Source organism: Berghia stephanieae, chromosome 8, assembly GCF_034508935.2.
Source record: "Berghia stephanieae isolate SIO BIC M18660-M18661 chromosome 8, UCSD_Bste_1.3, whole genome shotgun sequence".
In the NCBI taxonomy this organism is placed as follows: Eukaryota; Metazoa; Mollusca; class Gastropoda; order Nudibranchia; family Aeolidiidae; genus Berghia; species Berghia stephanieae.
In genome coordinates, this window is record NC_088367.1 from 4,315,592 (window position 1) to 4,340,591 (window position 25,000).

Sequence of the window (25,000 nt, forward strand, 5' to 3'; positions counted from 1 at the left end):
CTGACACATCATCTTCGTCCTTCACCGTGTCTTCCGATGCCATTGTAACAAGCGACAACAGCAGTTCTCAACCCAGCATTCCTACCCCAGTCTCAGCCCAGCAAACACCTGTAACGTCACACGGATCAGGGAAAAATGCTGTAAGTATTTTTATATTTCATATAGTGCTGGTTTCTCTTAAAGAAAATGGAATGTCCATTTCTGTTTTTTTTTTTAATAAAAAAATTGAGCTTTTATATTGCGATATATCCACTAATAGCGCTCAAATTGCTTTACTAGGGGTCCCTGGCCAACAGCAATACTTAACATGTAGGATGAGACAATTTTTCGGACAGAGACAACGCGGTTAACGATTGGACCAATGAAAGCACAAAGCTATATCGTGATGTTTTTTTAAATTTTATGATTGATTCACTGTTTTAAATTGTCAAGGTATTTATCCCACCTCTCTTCATCAGCCGTTTTTGTTTTATTTAACTGAAGAGGCATTTCAATGGGGCATTAATTAATAATGGAGTGTGTGTTTGAAAAATTATTTTCAACACTGAAGATGTCTAGCCACCATCCAGCCATCAAAGCCAAAGTTGTCGGTCAGTGTTTCTTGAAAATACTAACGAAAGAGTGAAAATGGAGAGGCTTCGTATGGGAACAAAACAGACAATGGACGTTTCGGGTACAAACCCTTCATCAGCACAACAATACACAAATTAACATGGAAAACAAATAAAATTCCCATACGAAGCCTCTCCATTTTCACTCTTTCGTTAGTATTTTCACGATCACCGGCTTCAGGCAGCCCCTACCATTTTCTACTTTTCAGGGTTTCTTGGTTACATGTCACTGACAGTTCTCTTTAAATTTGGGTGTCATCTAGAAGTAGATAGTCGAGAGTGTGGGCTATGTGGTCTTGTAGTATGACACCAGCCTTCAAACTGGAAGGTCCAGGGTTCCTCCTGTTTTTGAGCAGCGCATAGTTCAGTCCTTGGAAAAGGCTCTTCACTCACATTCTTTCACTGTACTCAGGTGTAAAATGAGTACCTGGCTTTTAACAGATTTGACTATGTTGGAACAAAATTTTGATATCAACTAAACAGATGTCATGTCTCGTCCTACTTGTTAAGGGTGGCTATTTTGGTTAGGGACCCCTTGTGGATATTACGCTATGTAAAAAAAAAAAAAGCTCATTTAAAAGAGATTGAAGTGGTTTTTTTTTTTGTTGTTGCAAATTTAGTGTTTCTGGTCACGTGGTAAAAAGATACACACTGTTTTTATAACTTTCAGTTTGCAACAAGTTCAAATCCTACTGTTTATAGTGTAAGGTTGAGTGAGTGCTTGGGAAAGACAGAAATGCTCTTGTTGACCGACAGTGTTTCCCCTTCTTTTTAAACTTTTTTGTGTGTGTTTGTGTGTTCTTGGTCAAGCCCAAGCTTAGTATATATAGACAAGAGTATGTACGATTGTCGAATAATGACTATGTTGATTGGGGTTGACCAAGTCAAGGGTCTTTACAAATTATTCATATTTTCTGTTGTGTGAGCTAAAAGAAATATACATTGTTGCAATTATAGTTATAGATAATTTATCTTGATCCTTGGTATTTTGTTTCTTCCCAGAAATCAAAGGAACCTGCAAACACCAAAACACTCACTGAGATTAAGGTCAGATTTCATAATTGCTATCTTAGTTGTATATTTTACATATATCACTCAATCCTAGAGATTTTTGTTACTTTTCAAACTTGGAAAAAAATGTATTACCATTAAAAATGAGCATGTACATAGATAGTTTTATTCAACTACCATTAACATGTAAAGACTAAAAAAACATTAGCTTTGATACTACACCTATAATTTGTCTCAGAAAAATACAATAAATAGGCATGGGGTAAAAGTAACCCTGGGTAAACTACTGATATAGTCTGTGTTTGGGTTGAGTGAGTTAAAAGTTTAACATCAGCACATCATTTTTTTTTTCAATTTTTCTTTCATGTGTGTAATGGTGTGACATGAAAGTGACAATATGAATCATTTCAAGTCAATTTGAGACCTTCGACCTACATTTCTCTTCAGCTTCATTTTTTAACCTTGGTGAAGGAAACACAATTCAATATTCATTTTTATAGTTATATTGTTTACAATTTTTGCAAGTAATCAGTTGTCACTATACAATCGGCCAAGTAGCACCTCTTAGTCTCACAAACCATACTCAGACCAAAGTTTATGGTGGCTTTGCTGGTCTTGTGTTATGACACTCGCCTTCAGAACAATAGGCCCAGTGTTCGGGGGTCCGCATTGAACAGTGCATAGTTGAGTCATTGGAAAAGGTTCTTTACTCATATTCTCTCACTGCACGCAGGTGTAAAACGGGTACCTAGTCGTTGACAGTGTTGTCCATGTCAGGGGAACGTTTTTTGTAATATTGCTTTTCATGTATGTCTCGTCCTACATGTGAAGTGTTGCTTTTGGCTAGGACCTCCTTGTGGGCGCTTTGAGCATGTTTTAGTGGATAATGCGCAATTTATTAGTTAAATTGGTCTTGGTGCTGACAAAAGTAATTGATATTTTTTTGGTGCCAGATCGGGTAAGTTAAATTGGTTTTGGTGCTGACAAAAGTAATTGATATTTTTTTGGTGCCAGATCGGGTCAATTTATGAGAAACACGAGGGTTAACAAAGAAAATAATAACACAAGGTTGCCAACTTTCTGTCTATTTACGGAATTCAGTATGTTCAAAACCCTCAGTATATTTTCGACATGGCCGAGTGGTTAAGGCATTGCACTGTGACCCGGAAGGACCCAAATTCGAGCCCCGCTTCAGGCACTTTCGTTTTTTTTCCTTGAGCAAGATTATTAACCCCCAATTTGCTCACTTGGACAACATGGGTGATTCCTGTTGACATCAGTCATCTTGTTTGATGAGTTATCTATATTCCTTCATGGAATGCCTAGGCGACAATATCTTATAGTGTCATGGCGAAATTATTAATATTGTCCAATACCAGCTAATAGGTACCATGATTAAAAAAATTTAATTGCTCTAAATGAGCTAAACATTGTGTCTTTTTTTAAACTGGAGTTCAGCACTCAGAAAGGGGTCGGGCTGGGTAGGGTTCCTGACCTCCCATAGTGGGCAGGGGGGTACATACTGCGTCTTCTATCCCTATATATCTGTTTTCCAACATGCTTTCTGTCTTTGTCTTGGAATGAGATTACTTGGTTTTATCCTGGCCGGAGTCCTAGCTGGGAGATGATATTTTCTTTCCTTGTAAATCATCTCTCTGTCATGTATTATTATATTTGTTATTTTGAATGTATAATGTAAGCATTTGATTGTATTCCTCTTTGTTGGATTTTGTGTTTGTGTCCGGATGAGACTTATAGGTGATCTCAAACTAAGTACATTGGTGGTATGCTCTTGGAATCTACATCTGATCCCTATTTGTTCCCAGTTCCCCTATGTCTTACTTTTTCTTGGATGCTTTAATTGTAATTCTATAACTTTTTACTATCTCATTCTCTTCCTTTTTACTGGCGCTGATATAACCTAAATGTGTTGCAAGCGCCGTAAAACCCTTAAAAAACAAAACAATGGGGACGGGTCTTTGTGTTTGCGTAAAAGTTCAGTAAATTTTTGCTTCCTGAATGGGCAACCCTGATGACAGTAGTAATAATGTACATTGTTCTTTCCTCCTACAGATTGCCCATACCACTCTAACTCTAAGCCTGACTCCCTTTGAGAAGGAAAGGTTTGAGAAAGAAGTCTCCAATATGAGTATGGAGAAACAGGCAGAGCTGTTGTCGCACCAGCAGAACATCATTCGGTGGTCGCAGGAAAAACAAAAACAGCAAAAACAACAGCACCAGCTACAGCAACAGCAGCAGCTTCAACAGCAGCAACAACAACAACAACAACAACCACAGTCAAACAATAACAATAACAACAGCAATACTACTCATGCTGCTTCTTCGTCCTCGTCTTCGATAGAGAATAAAAGCGTGGTTGGGATTGTGGGACAGCAACCTCGTTCTATTTCACCAGCCACTAGTGTCAATGGTTCAAGTAATACGAATACCACGCCGAAAGGGAGAAAACTGGCTTTGACAACAGCAACAGCAGCGTCTACACCAGCTCCCTCTGCACCACCACCACTAATTACACCAGTCAATACAACAGCTCTACCAACTGTGATTCAGGTTAGGGTTTTTTTTTAGTTATAGCTATATTCAGTTTTTTTTCTCCCCCCCCTTTTTTTTTTTTTTTTTTTTTTTTTTTTTTGTTGTTGTTTTTTAAACAATGATTTTACATTACAATGATACAGTTTATTTCTCAATCATGAATCTCTGGTTATGGTAATAGTAGTTGATTTGTCTAGCACCTCTTGCCTAAACTAAGCATATGGCACATCCCACCCTCAACTTATCCAACCACCAAAATTAGTCGAAATTCTTTTTAAAATGGGAGTTGTGAGTATGGAACAAAATGATTTTTTTGGGGGGGGGGGGGGTATTTTATTCAATTGTTGACAAGGAATTTGTGGGTTTGCGATGATGAATTTTCTGTTTAACATGTAATTATTTTTGTCGTTTTCAATGTAATGACCGTTTTTTTATGCACATTTTCCTCTAAGGATAATAATGATAATTGTAATAATAATAATAAATTTAATGTGTAATTTATATAATGATATCTTGTTTTTTTCAGGAGCAAGATGAAAAATCAACAGATCTCCCTGAAAGCCAACATCAACATCAATCCTCAATGGAGACACCTTGGCAACACCAGCAGCAACAACAACAACAACATCCACATCCGCAACAACATCAACGACATACTGTGCCATCTGTGCAACAAGAGGTCTCCTCTTTCAATTCTGGTCAGGCAGCTGGGTCCTCTGCTGTTTCTGCTCCCGTCCACCAACAGATGCAGCCATCTCATCATGCCCAAGTCTCTCAGTACTCGGTCTATCAGCCAATCGGGCGAAGTTTGTAAGTAACAAACCAACCCAGTCACTAATCAATATTAAATCAGATTTTATGTTTGGTGCAGTCAAATTTTCTTGTATGAATTTTGATTTTTTTTTTTTTAAACTTGTTTTGAAGTATTCAAGTTTCCGAATTGAAAATAGGGACTGCCTATCTAAAAGTATTTAAAAGTTGTTTTTTTTTTTTTACGTGGACTTTAGTAGAGCACTTGCTTCACATGCAAAGGGACTGAGATCAATCCCGGGTGCAGTCGAGATTGTTGTGAGAGTAAATTGTTGAATTTTAAAGTTAACTGTAAATAGATTCGAAATTATATTTTGTTCTTATGTGACAAAGGCCAATTGTATGCATTTTGTGAATATTTTTGATACAGTTTGAGTTCTTAATTTGATTAATCTGTTCAGAAAAGTTTTTTTTAGCAGATTTTGTATTCCTCGTTTCCTAACAATGATTGTGATGACTTTTTAAATTTCAGGGCGGAGCAGCAGTTGTCTCGAGATTGTTCTCTCGCATTGGGTCCTGACACCAACACTCCGTTCAAGAGTTTCTCCGATGCCATGAGGAGGCTGGTGAGATTCCACACGCTGCAGGACCACAAGCCAGAGGAAGGATCAAGAGAAATTAAAACATGTAAGACTTTATGGGTGTAATACGTTTACTCTCTACCCGTAGCTATCGTTACCATATAGCCTGACACTGAAATCCAAAAGGACTGGCAGTTTGACGTCATTTTTTAGGTTTGTGTAGGGTCTAGTGAGTTGTCGTTAGTAGAGCTCAAGGAAACAAGTTATTTCATTGGTTGAACTATTAAATACAACTCACGATTTGTTTTCTTTTGTGGCAAAAGACTGGCATTTTGACGTCATTTTTTTGGTCAGTGTCAGGCTATAACTTTACGATGCTACGCTCTACCGCTCAATACCCCCCTCACCTTTATTTATTTTTTTTCTTTCTTACTCTGTGGAAGTTTCTGAGCGTGTAGTACTGCAGTGATTGGAGATAAAGATAAAGGGAGTTAATCTGACTCATGAATGAACAACACAAAACAAACTTTTGTGTAGTTCATTCATGAGTCAGATTCACTCCCTTTATCTTTATCTCCATTTTATTGACTCATTTAGGCACCTCTATTTATTTTACTGCAGTGATTCTTTCATTAATTGCTACCGTCAGATGGGTGACCTCAATGGGTGACTTTGCCTCTATAGATTTGGACAAATTAGATTATATTTAGTGTTGTGACAGTTATTTCTTTTGATTAAAAACCTAGTCCTCTCACAAGTGTTGTGACAATTATTTCTTTTGATTAAAAACCTAGTCCTCTCACAAGTGTTGTGACAATTATTTCTTTTGATTAAAAACCTAGTCCTCTCACAAGTGTTGTGACAATTATTTCTTTTGATTAAAAACCTAGTCCTCTCACAAGTGTTGTGACAGTTATTTCTTTTGATTAAAAACCTAGTCCTCTCACAAGTGTTGTGACAATTATTTCTTTTGATTAAAAACCTAGTCCTCTCACAAGTGTTGTGACAATTATTTCTTTTGATTAAAAACCTAGTCCTCTCACAAGTGTTGTGACAATTATTTCTTTTGATTAAAAACCTAGTCCTCTCACAAGTGTTGTGACAATTATTTCTTTTGATTAAAAACCTAGTCCTCTCACAAGTGTTGTGACAATTATTTCTTTTGATTAAAAACCTAGTCCTCTCACAAGTGTTGTGACAATTATTTCTTTTGATTAAAAACCTAGTCCTCTCACAAGTGTTGTGACAGTTATTTCTTTTGATTAAAAACCTAGTCCTCTCACAAGTGTTGTGACAATTATTTCTTTTGATTAAAAACCTAGTCCTCTCACAAGTGTTGTGACAGTTATTTCTTTTGATTAAAAACCTAGTCTCTCACAAGTGTTGTGACAGTTATTTCTTTTGATTAAAAACCTAGTCCTCTCACAAGTGTTGTGACAGTTATTTCTTTTGATTAAAAACCTAGTCCTCTCACAAGTGTTGTGACAGTTATTTCTTTTGATTAAAAACCTAGTCCTCTCACAAGTGTTGTGACAGTTATTTCTTTTGATTAAAAACCTAGTCCTCTCACAAGTGTTGTGACAATTATTTCTTTTGATTAAAAACCTAGTCCTCTCACAAGTGTTGTGACAATTATTTCTTTTGATTAAAAACCTAGTCCTCTCACAAGTGTTGTGACAATTATTTCTTTTGATTAAAAACCTAGTCCTCTCACAAGTGTTGTGACAATTATTTCTTTTGATTAAAAACCTAGTCCTCTCACAAGTGTTGTGACAATTATTTCTTTTGATTAAAAACCTAGTCCTCTCACAAGTGTTGTGACAATTATTTCTTTTGATTAAAAACCTAGTCCTCTCACAAGTGTTGTGACAATTATTTCTTTTGATTAAAAACCTAGTCCTCTCACAAGTGTTGTGACAATTATTTCTTTTGATTAAAAACCTAGTCCTCTCACAAGTGTTGTGACAATTATTTCTTTTGATTAAAAACCTAGTCCTCTCACAAGTGTTGTGACAATTATTTCTTTTGATTAAAAACCTAGTCCTCTCACAAGTGTTGTGACAGTTATTTCTTTTGATTAAAAACCTAGTCCTCTCACAAGTGTTGTGACAATTATTTCTTTTGATTAAAAACCTAGTCCTCTCACAAGTGTTGTGACAATTATTTCTTTTGATTAAAAACCTAGTCCTCTCACAAGTGTTGTGACAATTATTTCTTTTGATTAAAAACCTAGTCCTCTCACAAGTGTTGTGACAATTATTTCTTTTGATTAAAAACCTAGTCCTCTCACAAGTGTTGTGACAATTATTTCTTTTGATTAAAAACCTAGTCCTCTCACAAGTGTTGTGACAATTATTTCTTTTGATTAAAAACCTAGTCCTCTCACAAGTGTTGTGACAATTATTTCTTTTGATTAAAAACCTAGTCCTCTCACAAGTGTTGTGACAATTATTTCTTTTGATTAAAAACCTAGTCCTCTCACAAGTGTTGTGACAATTATTTCTTTTGATTAAAAACCTAGTCCTCTCACAAGTGTTGTGACAATTATTTCTTTTGATTAAAAACCTAGTCCTCTCACAAGTGTTGTGACAATTATTTCTTTTGATTAAAAACCTAGTCCTCTCACAAGTGTTGTGACAATTATTTCTTTTGATTAAAAACCTAGTCCTCTCACAAGTGTTGTGACAATTATTTCTTTTGATTAAAAACCTAGTCCTCTCACAAGTGTTGTGACAATTATTTCTTTTGATTAAAAACCTAGTCCTCTCACAAGTGTTGTGACAATTATTTCTTTTGATTAAAAACCTAGTCCTCTCACAAGTGTTGTGACAATTATTTCTTTTGATTAAAAACCTAGTCCTCTCACAAGTGTTGTGACAATTATTTCTTTTGATTAAAAACCTAGTCCTCTCACAAGTGTTGTGACAATTATTTCTTTTGATTAAAAACCTAGTCCTCTCACAAGTGTTGTGACAATTATTTCTTTTGATTAAAAACCTAGTCCTCTCACAAGTGTTGTGACAATTATTTCTTTTGATTAAAAACCTAGTCCTCTCACAAGTGTTGTGACAATTATTTCTTTTGATTAAAAACCTAGTCCTCTCACAAGTGTTGTGACAATTATTTCTTTTGATTAAAACCTAGTCCTCTCACAAGTGTTGTGACAATTATTTCTTTTGATTAAAAACCTAGTCCTCTCACAAGTGTTGTGACAATTATTTCTTTTGATTAAAAACCTAGTCCTCTCACAAGTGTTGTGACATTATTTCTTTTGATTAAAAACCTAGTCCTCTCACAAGTGTTGTGACAATTATTTCTTTTGATTAAAAACCTAGTCCTCTCACAAGTGTTGTGACAATTATTTCTTTTGATTAAAAACCTAGTCCTCTCACAAGTGTTGTGACAATTATTCTTTGATTAAAAACCTAGTCCTCTCACAAGTGTTGTGACAATTATTTCTTTTGATTAAAAACCTAGTCCTCTCACAAGTGTTGTGACAATTATTTCTTTTGATTAAAAACCTAGTCCTCTCACAAGTGTTGTGACAATTATTTCTTTTGATTAAAAACCTAGTCCTCTCACAAGTGTTGTGACAATTATTTCTTTGATTAAAAACCTAGTCCTCTCACAAGTGTTGTGACAATTATTTCTTTTGATTAAAAACCTAGTCCTCTCACAAGTGTTGTGACAATTATTTCTTTTGATTAAAAACCTAGTCCCTCACAAGTGTTGTGACAATTATTTCTTTTGATTAAAAACCTAGTCCTCTCACAAGTGTTGTGACAATTATTTCTTTTGATTAAAAACCTAGTCCTCTCACAAGTGTTGTGACAATTATTTCTTTTGATTAAAAACCTAGTCCTCTCACAAGTGTTGTGACAATTATTTCTTTTGATTAAAACCTAGTCCTCTCACAAGTGTTGTGACAATTATTTCTTTTGATTAAAAACCTAGTCCTCTCACAAGTGTTGTGACAATTATTTCTTTTGATTAAAAACCTAGTCCTCTCACAAGTGTTGTGACAATTATTTCTTTTGATTAAAAACCTAGTCCTCTCACAAGTGTTGTGACAATTATTTCTTTTGATTAAAAACCTAGTCCTCTCACAAGTGTTGTGACAATTATTTCTTTTGATTAAAAACCTAGTCCTCTCACAAGTGTTGTGACAATTATTTCTTTTGATTAAAAACCTAGTCCTCTCACAAGTGTTGTGACAATTATTTCTTTTGATTAAAAACCTAGTCCTCTCACAAGTGTTGTGACAATTATTTCTTTTGATTAAAAACCTAGTCCTCTCACAAGTGTTGTGACAATTATTTCTTTTGATTAAAAACCTAGTCCTCTCACAAGTGTTGTGACAATTATTTCTTTTGATTAAAAACCTAGTCCTCTCACAAGTGTTGTGACAATTATTTCTTTTGATTAAAAACCTAGTCCTCTCACAAGTGTTGTGACAATTATTTCTTTTGATTAAAAACCTAGTCCTCTCACAAGTGTTGTGACAGTTATTTCTTTTGATTAAAAACCTAGTCCTCTCACAAGTGTTGTGACAATTATTTCTTTTGATTAAAAACCTAGTCCTCTCACAAGTGTTGTGACAGTTATTTCTTTTGATTAAAAACCTAGTCCTCTCACAAGTGTTGTGACAATTATTTCTTTTGATTAAAAACCTAGTCCTCTCACAAGTGTTGTGACAGTTATTTCTTTTGATTAAAAACCTAGTCCTCTCACAAGTGTTGTGACAATTATTTCTTTTGATTAAAAACCTAGTCCTCTCACAAGTGTTGTGACAGTTATTTCTTTTGATTAAAAACCTAGTCCTCTCACAAGTGTTGTGACAATTATTTCTTTTGATTAAAAACCTAGTCCTCTCACAAGTGTTGTGACAATTATTTCTTTTGATTAAAAACCTAGTCCTCTCACAAGTGTTGTGACAATTATTTCTTTTGATTAAAAACCTAGTCCTCTCACAAGTGTTGTGACAATTATTTCTTTTGATTAAAAACCTAGTCCTCTCACAAGTGTTGTGACAATTATTTCTTTTGATTAAAAACCTAGTCCTCTCACAAGTGTTGTGACAATTATTTCTTTTGATTAAAAACCTAGTCCTCTCACAAGTGTTGTGACAGTTATTTCTTTTGATTAAAAACCTAGTCCTCTCACAAGTGTTGTGACAATTATTTCTTTTGATTAAAAACCTAGTCCTCTCACAAGTGAAATATCTGCAACAAGGAGCAGCGTGGCTCAGCAGTACAGTCTTTGCTTCTTACCAGAAAGGTACCGAGTTCGATCACCCGATCAAACCTGTGTGGCCTTGAGCAAGTCACCTCGCCCTAGCTCAATTAGCAGCGCTGCATTGCGGTTGACGCCTGGGTTATTCCAGTCTTCCCTTGGAATATACCCTAGAGACAAATTTCCCCTATGGGACGAATAAAGGGAATGCTTTCTGTCTTTGTCTCGGGATGAAATTACTTGGTTTTGTCCTGGCACTGGCCGGATACCCTAGCTGGGAGGGAAACAGTCAAATGATTTTTCTTTTCTCATAAATCATCTCTGTGATATGCACTATATTGTTTTATAAACTTTTGAGTGTATTCCTCTTAGTGGGGACCTGTGCTTTTGTCTGAATGAGACTTTTAGGTAAACTAAGTACTTTGATAGTGTGCTCTTGGAATCTACATCTGTTTCCTATTTGAAGCAATTCCCCTTTGTCTTACCTTTTCGTGGGTGCTCTAATTGTAATTCTAGAAATTTTAAGTAACCCATTTTCTTCCTTTTTTTTTCTGGTGCTGATATGATCTTAATGTGTTGCAAGCGCCGTAAAACCCTTAAAAACAAACAAACATTACTGATGAAATGAGAAACAATGATTGCAAAATTGTCCCTTAAGTTGTGTTCTTGGGTCTGACGCTGAACACATATTATTCCCCGTCATTTGGGGTGTGAATTATAGTACCCGGTAGTGTCTAATATTGTAAGAATGTACGATCAAAAGAGGTGCCTACCGAAATTGTACAAAATAGATGTTTATGTGCGAGGTTTTATGTAGCTGTGGAAATGCACTTTATTTATTGTATGTTCATTTAAAAAAAAAAAAAAAAATTATTCTAATGTCGGGGATCATTGGGTACAAAAAAATTTCCATTTTGGGATTCAATAAGGTATTAGCATTATTATTATTATTATTATTATTATTATTATTATTATTATTATTATTATTATTATTATTATTATTATTATTATTATTATTATTATTATTATTATTGTTATTATATATTCTTATCCACTTTATCCTTTCTTTTTTCATTTATTTATTAGGGGATAATAAATACAGCAAAGTGTGCGATCAATTGGTCCAAAGAAAACGTCGTTTCATGAGAAGATTCACCAAACTCCTGATCTATCAGGAGAACATTGTAAGTATTTTGTCACTGATTTTGTTCAATCTGTTAACAGACGTAGTCTGGAAAAGCTCCTATTTAAAAATTTAGTGAGAAAGCTTGTCAGTTGAATGTCGATTGACTGACTTAATTGACCCTCATCTTGGCAAAAACTCAAAAAATCTTGGCCAAATTCTTAAAATTTGTTTTTCTAGAATATGGCAATTTACTGGTTTAATCCATCTGTGATAGGAATTCATTGTTTTCATATATATTATATATATATATATAGTCTTCAAGAAACAACAACAGTCAACAAAACAACTCAGTCCTGACGATGGCAAATAAAGCCTGAAACATTAATGTAGACTGTCTCAAACATTGTGGTAAATATTTTTTAAAATAATAATTCGCTCCATTACTACATGTCGAGCACTTTTCGTACCATATTTGTATCAAACACGATTCAATATATATATATATATATATATATATCATCTGCTAACAGACATTTCAATACCTTTAATTTCAGTTATACGTTTCCACTGCAAATACTTGCATGTTAAAAATTTACATTATGTATGGTTCAAGTAGAGATAGCTCATGCTTTGGGCTCTTTTTTTTTTTTTAATTATTTTTTAATGAATATTTGTTTTTGTTTGTATTTTTGTTGGTTTTTTTTTTTTTGGGGGGGGGGGGGGGGGGGGGGGGGTTCTTCTTTCTTAATTTTACTGGCATTTTCATTTATATTTCCAGTCGCAAGAAAATCACCCTGAAAGTCTTCAAAATCTCAAATGTTTTAATGAGAATTTGAGAGAAACTTTAGCCAGACAGAAGGAAGAGGCCATCAATCATCCAGGTAAATATTGTTTTTATTCTTATTATCAGAGCTGCCATTTACTGATACAGATTTCACCCCAAACCTGCCAACTCTCCCAATTTTATTGGAAAATTCCCTGATATCAGTTCTCATTCCCCAACGTCGCAATTTGCCAGCTGTTTCCCCCGATTTTGATTGTTTTGTGCTTCGTTATTCCACAAAAAAAACAACCACCACTATCATCATCATCATCATCATCATCATCATCACATCTTCATTTAAGTACCTGATTTTCCCAAAATTGTCCCTGACTATTGTCTCTGAAACGTTGGCAAGTCTGTATTCAGTAGAAAGAGATTAGAGATTCTATTGTGAATGACATTTGGTCCATTCAATGATGTATAAAATACATACTATTATGTATAATTTTATTATGTGTGTTTCATAAAACAACAAGAAATAACTATTGGTTTTGAGATGAATTATATTCAACACCTCTTCTAAGGACGAGGAAAACATTGAAAACAATCTGACATAATTTATCCCAGTGCATAGAAATGAAGTAATTTACACACTGTCGTATGTGCTAATACGACAGTGTGTGAATTACTTCATTTCTATCCACTGTGTCGACAGTTTTGTTTTTTTTTTTTGCTTATGTAATAGTATACGAAACTTGTTGCTTGTTTTGTTATTTCATATTTTTTCCTATATTTTGTTTCCAACAGAATCATACCAACGTTACTTGGCCGAATCCCAACTGAGGACATCCTCGTCTTCGCCATTCCAGGAAAGCAATCTTGAAAATGATATTGCAAGCGCATCGTCAGAAGAAGAGGACGAAGTTGTAGAAGAAGATGATGAAAGCAGGGATGAAGAAGAAGAAGAAGAAGAAGAGGAAGATTCTGAACAGGATGAGGAGGAGGAGGAGGACAATGACGAAGATGCTGATGTAGACGACGATGTTGAAAAATCTGACTACGATTATGATGCATCTTATAATCAAAGTTATTATTCAGAGGTGGCAGCTACTTCTGTTAAACAGGAAGTAAAAACAGAACTTTCCGGTTCTCCGTCACATTATTCGTCCTCTTCGCTTAAAAGAAAACACAGTGAAAAAGCCAGCTCGGGCACGTTGAAGTTGGTGTTCAAGAGGAGAAACACGGATCACCAGAGTTTTACGATCAAGACCTCCCATTTGGATAGTGTTTCGGAGGATCTTAAGCCTGTTGTGAATATGGAAAAAAGTGACAGTCTGTATGAATTCGATACAAAGTCAAACGGTGTCAGTAAAGGAAATTCTGTAGTTGTGAAAAGGAGGGAATCGTCAACCGTATCGTTTGCATCTCGACAAAATTCAAGCGATAATCGGAGTGTGATTAGTGTAGAAAGCTCATCGTTCATGTCGTCGTCTTACAATGATGATTTAGAAGAGGAAATGGAAGATGATTATGATAATAGCAATGGTGATAATACTCGTCTCTTGGGGCTTGGAGATAATCATTATAGCAATTATGTTAATAATAACAAAAATTTTATGCCAGATGTTGATGACGATAGAAAAAGATCCAAATATGAAAAGGAGAGAAAAATTCCTGACTGTGATGTCCCTCGTAGGTATGATAGATACAAACCATATGATAATGGCAAACGCTGTCACAATCAAGAGTTAAAACCTGATTTATCGTCAACATCCACATCATCATCATCCCCCAGTTACCCCCATCACACCAGTCATTCCGTCCCACCCTATATTAAGTCAGAGGACACAAAAGTTGGTGTCAACAACTCGTCCATGGTTAACAACAATCCATTGGCCAACTCTAACCGCCAAGAGCCATTATCATCATCGTCATCCACAGAGATGTCCAGAAATTCACGTTTTAAAAAACATAGAAATGATCGGAGTCAACAACAACAAGAGCTGCCACAGCTTCGTCATCCACACCAGCAACAAGTACAACAAGACTGTAATATTGACTGTGATATCAAACCCAATTGTAGATATTCTGATATCAGTGCACCTGATACAATTTCAGGACATAGTTCTTTAGGGTCAAAAAAATCTGACGGTAACGTCCCTTGTGGCACTGAGCGATTACTACGGATACATCATTTGTCCACTGCATCAGACGATGTTTTTATTCCCACCAGCCATGAATATCCTTCCACCGAAGAGGGAGGGGACATTGAATTCCAACAGCAATATCAAAGCCCAAAATCCACCAGCAGACACAGTTCAACACACGACAGAAGCTGCTCTATTGGCAGCAGCAATAACGATCCAAGTCTCAGGTTAGACTCTTCGCAAAGCTTAGATCACAACAGCATGGACCATCGACAACATCTGAACAAATTGATTCCAGAAACACCGACCCGTCCTACAATGCCCCAGCTTAACACCAACACCAGCGATCTGTTCCCAACCAACGTGCTGTTCACCACCCCAAACAAAAGTCTGCTTCAGACCGACGCTATGTTCAACACCTCTTCCGAAGACGAGGAAGACATTGAAAACAATCTGACATCTGCTTTCAAGATTGACAATAGGGACCCCCAAAGCAGCATGGTCAGTGATTCTGTACAGACCGCTATTAATAGCGTTATAAACAATGATGACGACGACGACGATGACATTGTAATCACTGGCAACGATCTCGGCATTCATAGCCGCGGCGGTTCCAGACATCAGTGGATCTCTCCATCATCTGCTTCTCGACCTCTCAGACAACCTTTTTTCCCCACCTCTTCTTTGTCAAGTTCCGTCCATCATGATGAAGATTTGGATGCAGCTGTACAGAGTATACTTAACAACCCTCCACATTAGTAAATCTATGTGCTAAAATGTAACCATTATAGATTATATATATCATTTTATTTATCAATTCACTTACAATTCATTGATGTATATTTATCTAAAATTCTTGTTCAGAGAGCTAATATCAAATATATTTTTTTTTTAGTTATTTTTATTTACAATTTTTACCTATAAACTAAACGATTCTAGAGTATTCCGTTCCTTGTAAGTGTAATTATAATACATAATAATTTCCGACCGCATGTTGTCAGGATGCTAGTTAATTGCAATTTACTTTCTCAAAGATACTGGTGTCCTTTTTAAAAAGACCTTGGGGGGAGTGGGAAGAGACTAGGTTTCATCAGTGGCAGAGTATTTCTGTGTCTTGACTTTCAACAAAGGGAAACAATGTTAAAAAAAAAATTGTTAAGTAATTGAATTGGCAACACTGACCATGTGTTGTGTTGTTTCCCTGGGTAAGGCACTTTTTACATGCAATTACCTACCCTATTGAACTCGTCGGGTGTGGGTGAGTGAGTACCTGACAAAAGGCAGCGATGGATATTGTAAGAATGGCTCAACAAAGCCTGTCTAATACTAATAGCGAGCACTAACAGACGGCATGTTTTGTATGGCTTGGAAGTTTCGTTTGTTTATCTATTTATTAATATACTCTGAATACGGTATTCGTTTTACCTAGTGGAGCTCTAACTCTCGCTTCAAGATTTTGGCTGAAGTCGTCTTTTAGAAATATACATCAATGATGTCATTTACAGACCTGCCTCCAACCACGAAAAATTAGTAAAAACACCAATTTTTTTTTTTTGGCTTAAACAGCAGAAATAAATAGACATTTTTGATTCAATATAATGTGTTAAAAAAGAAAACTTTGGTGCCACGAAGCATCTATTCAGGGTTTGAACGCATTTTTTAATACTGCTTAGAGCAAAATATTAATTTGTAAAGTTAATTGCAGTAACTTCTATTTTTCTTCCCTCTGAAAACTGCAAATTTTTAACATTTCACATATAGGCAGGTCTGTACGTATATATGTAATTTCCAACGACCCCGATTCCCTATGATAATTAATTAATTATAATCGCTGCAATACTTCCCCACTCTGAGAAAACTTAAAAACTTTGTCGGGATAACTCGTCCTTCAATTTCAAATATCAATTAAAAAAAAAAAATTAAATTACATTTTTTTTCTTGATAAAAACTCTCAAACCTGGAACTTGCCAATCTTTTTAACTCACTCAACCCTAACACCGACTTTGTCCGCTGTTTACCCGGGTTACTTTTACTCCATGCCTATTTATTACATTTTTCTGAGACAAATTATAGGCGTACTATCAAAGTTAATGTTTTATAGTTTTTCCATGTTAATGATAGTTGAATAAAACTATCTATGCACATGCTCATTTTTAATACATTTTTTCCCATTTTGAAAAGTAGCAAATATTATCTCCAGGATTGAGTGAGTTAGATTCGTGTTTTCCAGAGTGAGGCAGGATAGTTCAGTGCGTGTTGAATCTCCCTTATAGGGACTCGAATGTTTCTCTTGTAATTAACTGAACACAGACTTGCCAGCCGGTATGATTTCTCCTATTTTAATACGCTTTGAGGTCCAAAAAAAAATAATATGCTTAATGCAAAAGTCTAAAATTTTGTAACAAAAAGGGGTAAAAAATTATAAAAGTGGATTAGTTGAAGGTTATTAAATATCGTTTCCGCCCAGATGAAAATCTGGGTTGCCAGATAGAAGATTGTCACAGGAATTACAGGATTTTGATAAGTCTCCATAAATTAGGCGAATGTTAAATTTGAAATTTTCAATGGTTGCACGGGTTGAAAATATAAATAACAATGTGAAATTGAATGTAAACTTCAATTTAATTACGAACACAGATAAAATAGACATTTCGGGTTTCCCTTTTATCAACAAAACAGGATGAATGAAACACTACAGGTGATTAAGATAATGTGGTAGTGGCGTAGTTAAGATGAATAATGCTTATTCATCTTAACAATGCCACTACCACATTATCTCATTCGTCTGTAGTGTTTCATTCATCCTGTTTTGTTGATAAACTGGAAACCCCTGAAACGTCCATTTTATCTGTTTTTGTAATTAAATTGAAGCTTACATTCAATTTCACATTGTTATTTATTTCTTCGAGCTTCGAGCAGCAACATGGAGAAAATATGATTTTATGTGGAGAAAATTTGAAGAAATATTCGGAAAAATATGATTTTATGTGGTGAAAATATGAGAAAATTTGAAGAAATATTGGGGAAAATATGATAAATCATCAATCATAAATCTTTTCATATGGTTGAGGCTGGGTGGCAAGTCTGTGAGTAGTGCCAGTTCAATTCGTAAGAATCTCATAATTTTCATTATTTATTTTGTTATAAAGGGATTTAAAAGAACAACAACACAATAGCATTTTGTGCAACAGTGGATTGGATATTCACTTTGATGTTAATTTAAACCATTCATCTGAAATCGGTTTTATATGGGGTGACAGGATAGGCTCTTTTGACCTCCCATGATGGCCGGGCGGGGGAGGGGTGGTCGCTATCGCTGTACTTCTACTCCTCTTTATATTCACTTTTCCAGGTTGCTTTCTGTCGTATTGGAATGTGAGTTCTTGGGTTTGTCCTGACTTTAGTTGAGGGGAAAGAGTCAAATTTGTATATTATTGGATTTAAGACTTTTTTTTTAATGGTTAAATAATTTGTCTGTTGTGTACTGTCATGTGTGTCAGTGCATGACATAATCAGTCGGAAGGTGAATATTTTGGATTTGCATTTTTTTTTTCATTTTCTGAGAGAATATGGTCCCCAGAGCATTTTAATCTTTATTTGAAGTAAATCGGGTGATTTTTCATAAAGTTATAGTCAGATGTATGGGAAAGGTATCCAACAACTTTTCTCAAATTTCATACTTTTTCAACTTGACTAGCTGTAAAAAATATATTTAGAAGTGAAATTAAGCTTTGATATTTCCTGAAGATGTACAAAAAGGGTTGATTTAATCAGTTATGACAAGAACTCATTTTGGATAAAAATTGACCTTCTAACTCTAACTAAACTTGGCAATATCTCAGTTCAACCCTTTTAATCATCTGACTGATTATGCCATTCATTCACTGTAACATTTTGCTTTTTAAATGTGTTTTGTAAACATTTGAGTGTTAGATCCTGTGCTTGTGTTGTCTGGATGGGACTTTTAGGTGATCTCGAACTGAGCACACTAGTGGTATGCTCTTAGAACCAACTTCTGTTTCCTATTAAAACCAGTCTGTTCTCTATTTAAACCAGTCCCCTTAGTTTTTATTTTTTCTTGGGCAGTTGTAAATGTAGTTCTAGAATTTTTGACTATCTCAATTTCCTCTTTTAAGCTGGTGCCAATATGACTAAAAATTGTCGCAAGATTTACAGTTTCCTTTACAGAATTGAACGGTTAGAATGCATTTAAAGTTGTTGACAGTTTTATTGATTTTAAAGGATTAATAGGCAATAATTTGTATTCACAAGGGTGAAAATTATCATTTTTGATTTGATTTAGCTCGTTTTTTCTTGAAATTTATATTACTATCAAAAATATAGAAATTTAGGTTTTTAAGCAGTTTATAATATTTGGCTGGTGAGAGATACAAAATATGTCTTCACTGATCAAGTCCTCAAACTGTGGCACCGCTTAGATATCAAAAACCTGGTTTTACAATTATGGATCGGTCTTACTTGTAGATTGTTTGTTGGTTGATGAAATTCATAATACTGGGTGGGGATCCTGACCTCCCATAGTGGGCAGGGAGGTACTTTCTGTGTCTTCTATCCCCCTCATACCCGTTTTCCAATTGTTTCCTGTCATTGTCTTGGAATGAGATTACTTAGTTTTGTCCTGATCCTTGAAGGAGTTCCTTGGCTGGGAGGAAGACAGTCGAATGTATAGTTATAGAGTTTTGGGAGATGATATTTTTTTCCTTGTAAATCATCTCTCTGGTTATGCATTGTATTATGTTTAGTTTACATATTATATTATATGATTGGTAAACATTTAAGTGTATTCCTCTTTGTTGGGACCTGTGCTTGTGTCTGGATGGGACTTTTAGGTGATCTCAAACTAAGTACTTTGACGGTGTGCTCTTGGAATCTACATCTGTTCCCTATTTGAACCAATTCCCCTTTGTATCACCTTTTCTTTTGTGCTTTAATTGTAATTCTAGAACTTTTTACTATCCCATTTTCTTCCTTTTTACTGGCGCTTATGTGACCTTAATGTGTTGCAAGCGCCGTAAAACCCTTAAAAACAAACAAAACATGACCTACCATACTGTGTCTTCTATCCTCCAATATATGTTTTCCAACTTGCTTTCTGTCGTTGTCTTGGAATGAGATTACTTGGTTTTGTCCTGGCCCTGGCCGGATACCCTGGATGAGAAGGAAACAGTCAGATGTATAGTTAGTTTTGGGAGATGATATTTTTTTCCTTGTAAATCATCTCTCTGTTATTTATTATTATATTTGTTGTTTTGAATTTATAATGTAAGCATTTGAATGTATTCCTCTTAGCAGGGACCTGTGCTCGTGTTTGGATGAGACTTTTAGGTGATCTGAAATTAAGTACATTGATGGAATGCTCTTGGAATCTACACCAATTCCATATTTGAACCAATTCTCCTTTGTCTTACCTTTTCTTGGATGCTTTAATTGTAATTTTAGAACTTTTTACTATCCCATTTTCTTCCTTTTTACTGGCGCTGATATGACCTTAATGTGTTGCAAGTGCCGTAAAACCCTTAAACGACACAAAACAAACAAACAAACAATTTTTTCCCTTTTTACTGACACTGATATGACCTTAATGTGTTGCGAGCACTGTAAAAACCCTTAAAAACAAACAAACTTGTTTTCTGTCTTTGTCTTGGTTTTGTCCTGGCCCTGGTGGGGATCCTTAGCTATGAGGGAAGCATTCAAATGTATAGTACTAGTACCCTTATTTATTTTTGAAGCGATGATATTTCTCTCCTTGTAAGTCTCTCTTCAAATGTATAGTACTAGTACCCTTATTTATTTTTGAAGAGATGATATTTCTCTCCTTGTAAGTCTCTCTTCAAATGTATAGTACTAGTACCCTTATTTATTTTTGAAGAGATGATATTTCTCTCCTTGTAAGTCGCTCTTCAAATGTATAGTACTAGTACCCTTATTTATTTTTGAAGAGATGATATTTCTCTCCTTGTAAGTCGCTCTTCAAATGTATAGTACTAGTACCCTTATTTATTTTTGAAGAGATGATATTTCTCTCCTTGTAAGTCGCTCTTCAAATGTATAGTACTAGTACCCTTATTTATTTTTGAAGAGATGAAATTTCTCTCCTTGTAAGTCTCTCTTCAAATGTATAGTACTAGTACCCTTATTTATTTTTGAAGAGATGAAATTTCTCTCCTTGTAAGTCGCTCTTCAAATGTATAGTACTAGTACCCTTACTTATTTTTGAAGAGATGATATTTCTCTCCTTGTAAGTCGCTCTTCAAATGTATAGTACTAGTACCCTTATTTATTTTTGAAGAGATGAAATTTCTCTCCTTGTAAGTCGCTCTTCAAATGTATAGTACTAGTACCCTTATTTATTTTTGAAGAGATGAAATTTCTCTCCTTGTAAGTCTCTCTTCAAATGTATAGTACTAGTACCCTTATTTATTTTTGAAGAGATGAAATTTCTCTCCTTGTAAGTCGCTCTTCAAATGTATAGTACTAGTACCCTTACTTATTTTTGAAGAGATGATATTTCTCTCCTTGTAAGTCGCTCTTCAAATGTATAGTACTAGTACCCTTATTTATTTTTGAAGAGATGAAATTTCTCTCCTTGTAAGTCGCTCTTCAAATGTATAGTACTAGTACCCTTATTTATTTTTGAAGAGATGATATTTCTCTCCTTGTAAGTCGCTCTTCAAATGTATAGTAGTAGTACCCTTATTTATTTTTGAAGAGATGAAATTTCTCTCCTTGTAAGTCGCTCTTTAAATGTATAGTACTAGTACCCTTATTTATTTTTGAAGAGACGATATTTCTCTCCTTGTAAGTCGCTCTGTTACGTTTTTTTTTTCTTTTTAATTTTAAATAAATATAATTTTGGTTTTCTCCCATCTCAATGTATTTCTGTTTTAGTTGGATCCTGTGCTGATGTCTTGATGAGACTTATAGGTGATAGGTGGTGATTTCAAACTAAATGTTCTCTGTGAATTTCAAACAAGGTGTGTGTGTGTGACTGTTGTAGTGATTCTGTAGTCGAATAAATGAACATGCATGATACTAAAAAAAACTATTGTGAAGCACCTCTGAATACTAATTGTGGATATTGGCTGGCGCTATATCAAATAATAATAATAATAATAATAATAATAATAATAATAATAATAATAATAATAATAATAATAATAATAATAATACACAAATGGTATGCTCTTGGAAACTAACTAATGTTCCCTATTTGAACTAGTAGTCCCTTTTGTTCTATTTTTTCTTTGGTGCTTTAAATCTTTAATTATGTAGAATTTTTTTCCGTATCCCCGATTTCTTCCAATTAAAATATACGTAAATGTAGTCCTGCTACTATTACGAAAAAAAAAAAAATGATGACATTTTAGCTTCAATTTCAGTACTTCATGAGCGTCTCTAAGTCATTAAAACTTATTCAAAAAAAAAGAAAGTTGATACCGATCCACATTATTTTAAAGATTTTGCAGAAATTATCTCTCCATGCCGAAATAAAAAGCTCCATGGAGTTCTCTTATGAAGTCGAAAAATATAAATATTGTCTGTGTTGTTAAGACAATATAAATTGTGTTCAACGTTGGTCGACTTTTCATCACATTCATTCAATGAACAGGCACTGAACTTTTTAAAATTATTGTAGGGACAAATTGTTCATTATTGATAATAACTAGAGCGACTAAATTGTTTATCCCCTAAAAATTAACTTTGTTTTTTTTTAATTCCAAGAGCCAGGTGTGTGTAAATGTGTTGCGAGTCAAGTGCTGTAAAACTCTTAAAAACAATCTTTATATCATGTGTCCTCTCTGTGTAGTGTTATATGTCTTTGTTTTGAGACCATTTGTGACCCTTTGCCTCAAAACGGTATTAAGTCGGGTTGATTAAGATGTTGAAAATTGTATTTATAGCCAGAAATATCAGTCTTGTGTTGAGTTTGTATGTTTTATTGAGGAGAATGGATACTATATTTTAGGGTGCTAATGACAGCAATTTATATTTTTGACCAGTTTTTAACATTAAATTCAGCTTTTAAGCATCTGGTTCGTTCCGACATAATACCGTTTTGAGACGATGGGTCACATTTGGTTTTATCGAGGCCCTTGTCCATAGTCTAATGAGAAAGAGCAAAATGGATTTTGTTGTTGTTGTTGTGAGAGATAAGTTTTTTTTTCTTTTTATTTGTTATAAATAGATCATCCCCATTATAAGATAGATTTTTCAATATGTTTCTGATGCAACTTCTTATGCCGTATTCCGAAAAAATACTTATCTAAAATATTTTGGCCAGAAAAATCGACCTTCAAGTATCGATCGATTAAAATTACTCATCTTGGAAATTTTTTTTTCCTTCAAATTTTGGAAGTTCGCGAAGGTGAGGGTCGTTTTAATTGATCCATATTTAAAGGACAATTTATCTGGTCAAAATTTAAAATACGTGATGTTAGTTATTTTTTTTCTACAGTATTTCTGAGGTTGCCCCTTTTGGAGAGGGGTGGAGGTGGTGGTTGGTGTCAGTGTGGGGATCAAAGTAAGTGGCTTTAGTTTTAGACTAGTCAAAGGTTACGTTTCTTTTCTGGTCTCTGTTGAACCTGTTTTCCATTTCCATCTTGCTGTCGGTCGTTCTTCTGGATTGACATTGCTCCGTTTTTTTCTTTGACCTGCCTCTTACGAATGTTTCATAATTTTACGAATTTTAGACAAATTTCATGGCCAATTACTCATTTTTTTTTTTTAAATTACGAATTTTTAATTCTCTGTATTACTTAAATAATAATGATAATAATAATAACTACTACTACTTCTACTACTACTACTACTACTACTACTACTACTACTACTACTACTACTACTACTACTACTACTACTACTACTACTACTACTACTACTACTACTACTACTTTCTGGGTGGGGATCCTGACCTCCCATAGCGGGCAGGGAGGTACATACTGTGTCTTCTATCCCCTTATATCTGTTATCCAACATGCTTTCTGTCTTTGTCTCGGAATGAGATTACTTGGTTTTGTCCTGGCACTGGCCGGAATCCTAGCTGGGAGGGAAACAGTCAAATGCATAGTTATTGTTTTGGGAGATGATATTTTTTTCCTTGTAAATCATCTCTCTGTTATGTATTATTATTTTTATTTTGAATGTATAATGTAAGCATTTGAGTGTGTTCTTCTTTGTTGGATTTTGTGCTTGTGTCTGGATGAGACTTGTAGGTGATTTCAAACTAAGTACAATGGTGGTATGCTCTTGGAATCTACATCTGATCCCTATTTGTTCTCAATTCCCCTTTGTCTTACTTTTTCGTGGGTGCTTTAATTGTAATTCTAGAACTTTTTACTATCCCATTTTCTTCCTTTTTACTGGCGCTGATATAACCTAAATGTGTTGCAAGCGCCGTAAAACCCTTAAAAACAAACAAAACAAACTACTACTACTTTCCTTGTCATATTACTAAAAATTGACATAAAAATTACTAAATTTGAAGTTTTCAATTTGGTAGGTCTGTTTCCTGGCCCTAGCAGGAATCTTCAACTGAGAAGGAAGGGTGCAAATGTATTAGTTCCTTTTTTTTTGATAGAGAGAGAGAGAGAGAGAGAGAGAGAGAGAGAGAGAGAGAGAGAGAGAGAGAGAGAGAGAGAGAGAGAGAGAGAGAGAGAGAGAGATATGATATTATTTTTCCCTTGTAAATCATCTCTCTGTTATGCATGATTACTGTTTTTTTATTTTATTTTGTTTAGTTTGGAATATATTGTATGCTTGTAAGTATTTGAGTCTATCCTTCATAGCTAGATCTTTTGCGTGTGTGCCTGGATGGGACTTATAGGTTTTGTCATTGTAGATTGCCCTTGGAACTTTCTGTTTCCCAGTCGAACCTGTCCCCCTTTTGTCTTTCTTATTCTTCAGTGCTTTTAGCTTCAGATCTGCTACTCCCCCCCCCCCCCCCCCCCCCCCCCCCCCCCCCCCCCCCCCCCCCCCCCCCCCCCCCCCCCTCCCCCTTACCATCTCCCTTTTTACTAGTGCTGAAATGGCTTTTATAAGAGTCATACGCACCTTAAAATGCCTACTAAAAACAGAAGCGACCATAGATCTTTTGGCTATTCTATGATCTTCCATTTTATTGGCGCTAAATGACCTACATGTGTGGTAGTATGTGCCATAATCCTTATATGAAACAAAATAACAAGTAGGCCAAGTAATGGGGGTAG

General features: G+C 35.0%; 1 protein-coding gene across 1 annotated transcript in view; it reads left to right on the forward strand.

The window, feature by feature from the left end:
* Positions 1–17,176, forward strand: part of LOC144978047 (uncharacterized) — a 33,241-nt gene extending 16,065 nt beyond the window's left edge. Inside the window, exons 12-19 of the mRNA XM_078923537.1 lie at positions 1–140; positions 1,614–1,658; positions 3,696–4,193; positions 4,702–4,985; positions 5,458–5,612; positions 11,825–11,922; positions 12,643–12,745; positions 13,435–17,176. The exon at positions 1–140 is cut by the window's left edge and continues 1,876 nt beyond it. Of these exons, the coding sequence (XP_078779663.1) occupies positions 1–140; positions 1,614–1,658; positions 3,696–4,193; positions 4,702–4,985; positions 5,458–5,612; positions 11,825–11,922; positions 12,643–12,745; positions 13,435–15,533 (3,422 nt within the window). The 3' untranslated portion in view covers positions 15,534–17,176. The remainder of the gene's footprint in view (positions 141–1,613; positions 1,659–3,695; positions 4,194–4,701; positions 4,986–5,457; positions 5,613–11,824; positions 11,923–12,642; positions 12,746–13,434) is intronic.
* The last annotated feature ends 7,824 nt before the right edge of the window (positions 17,177–25,000 follow it).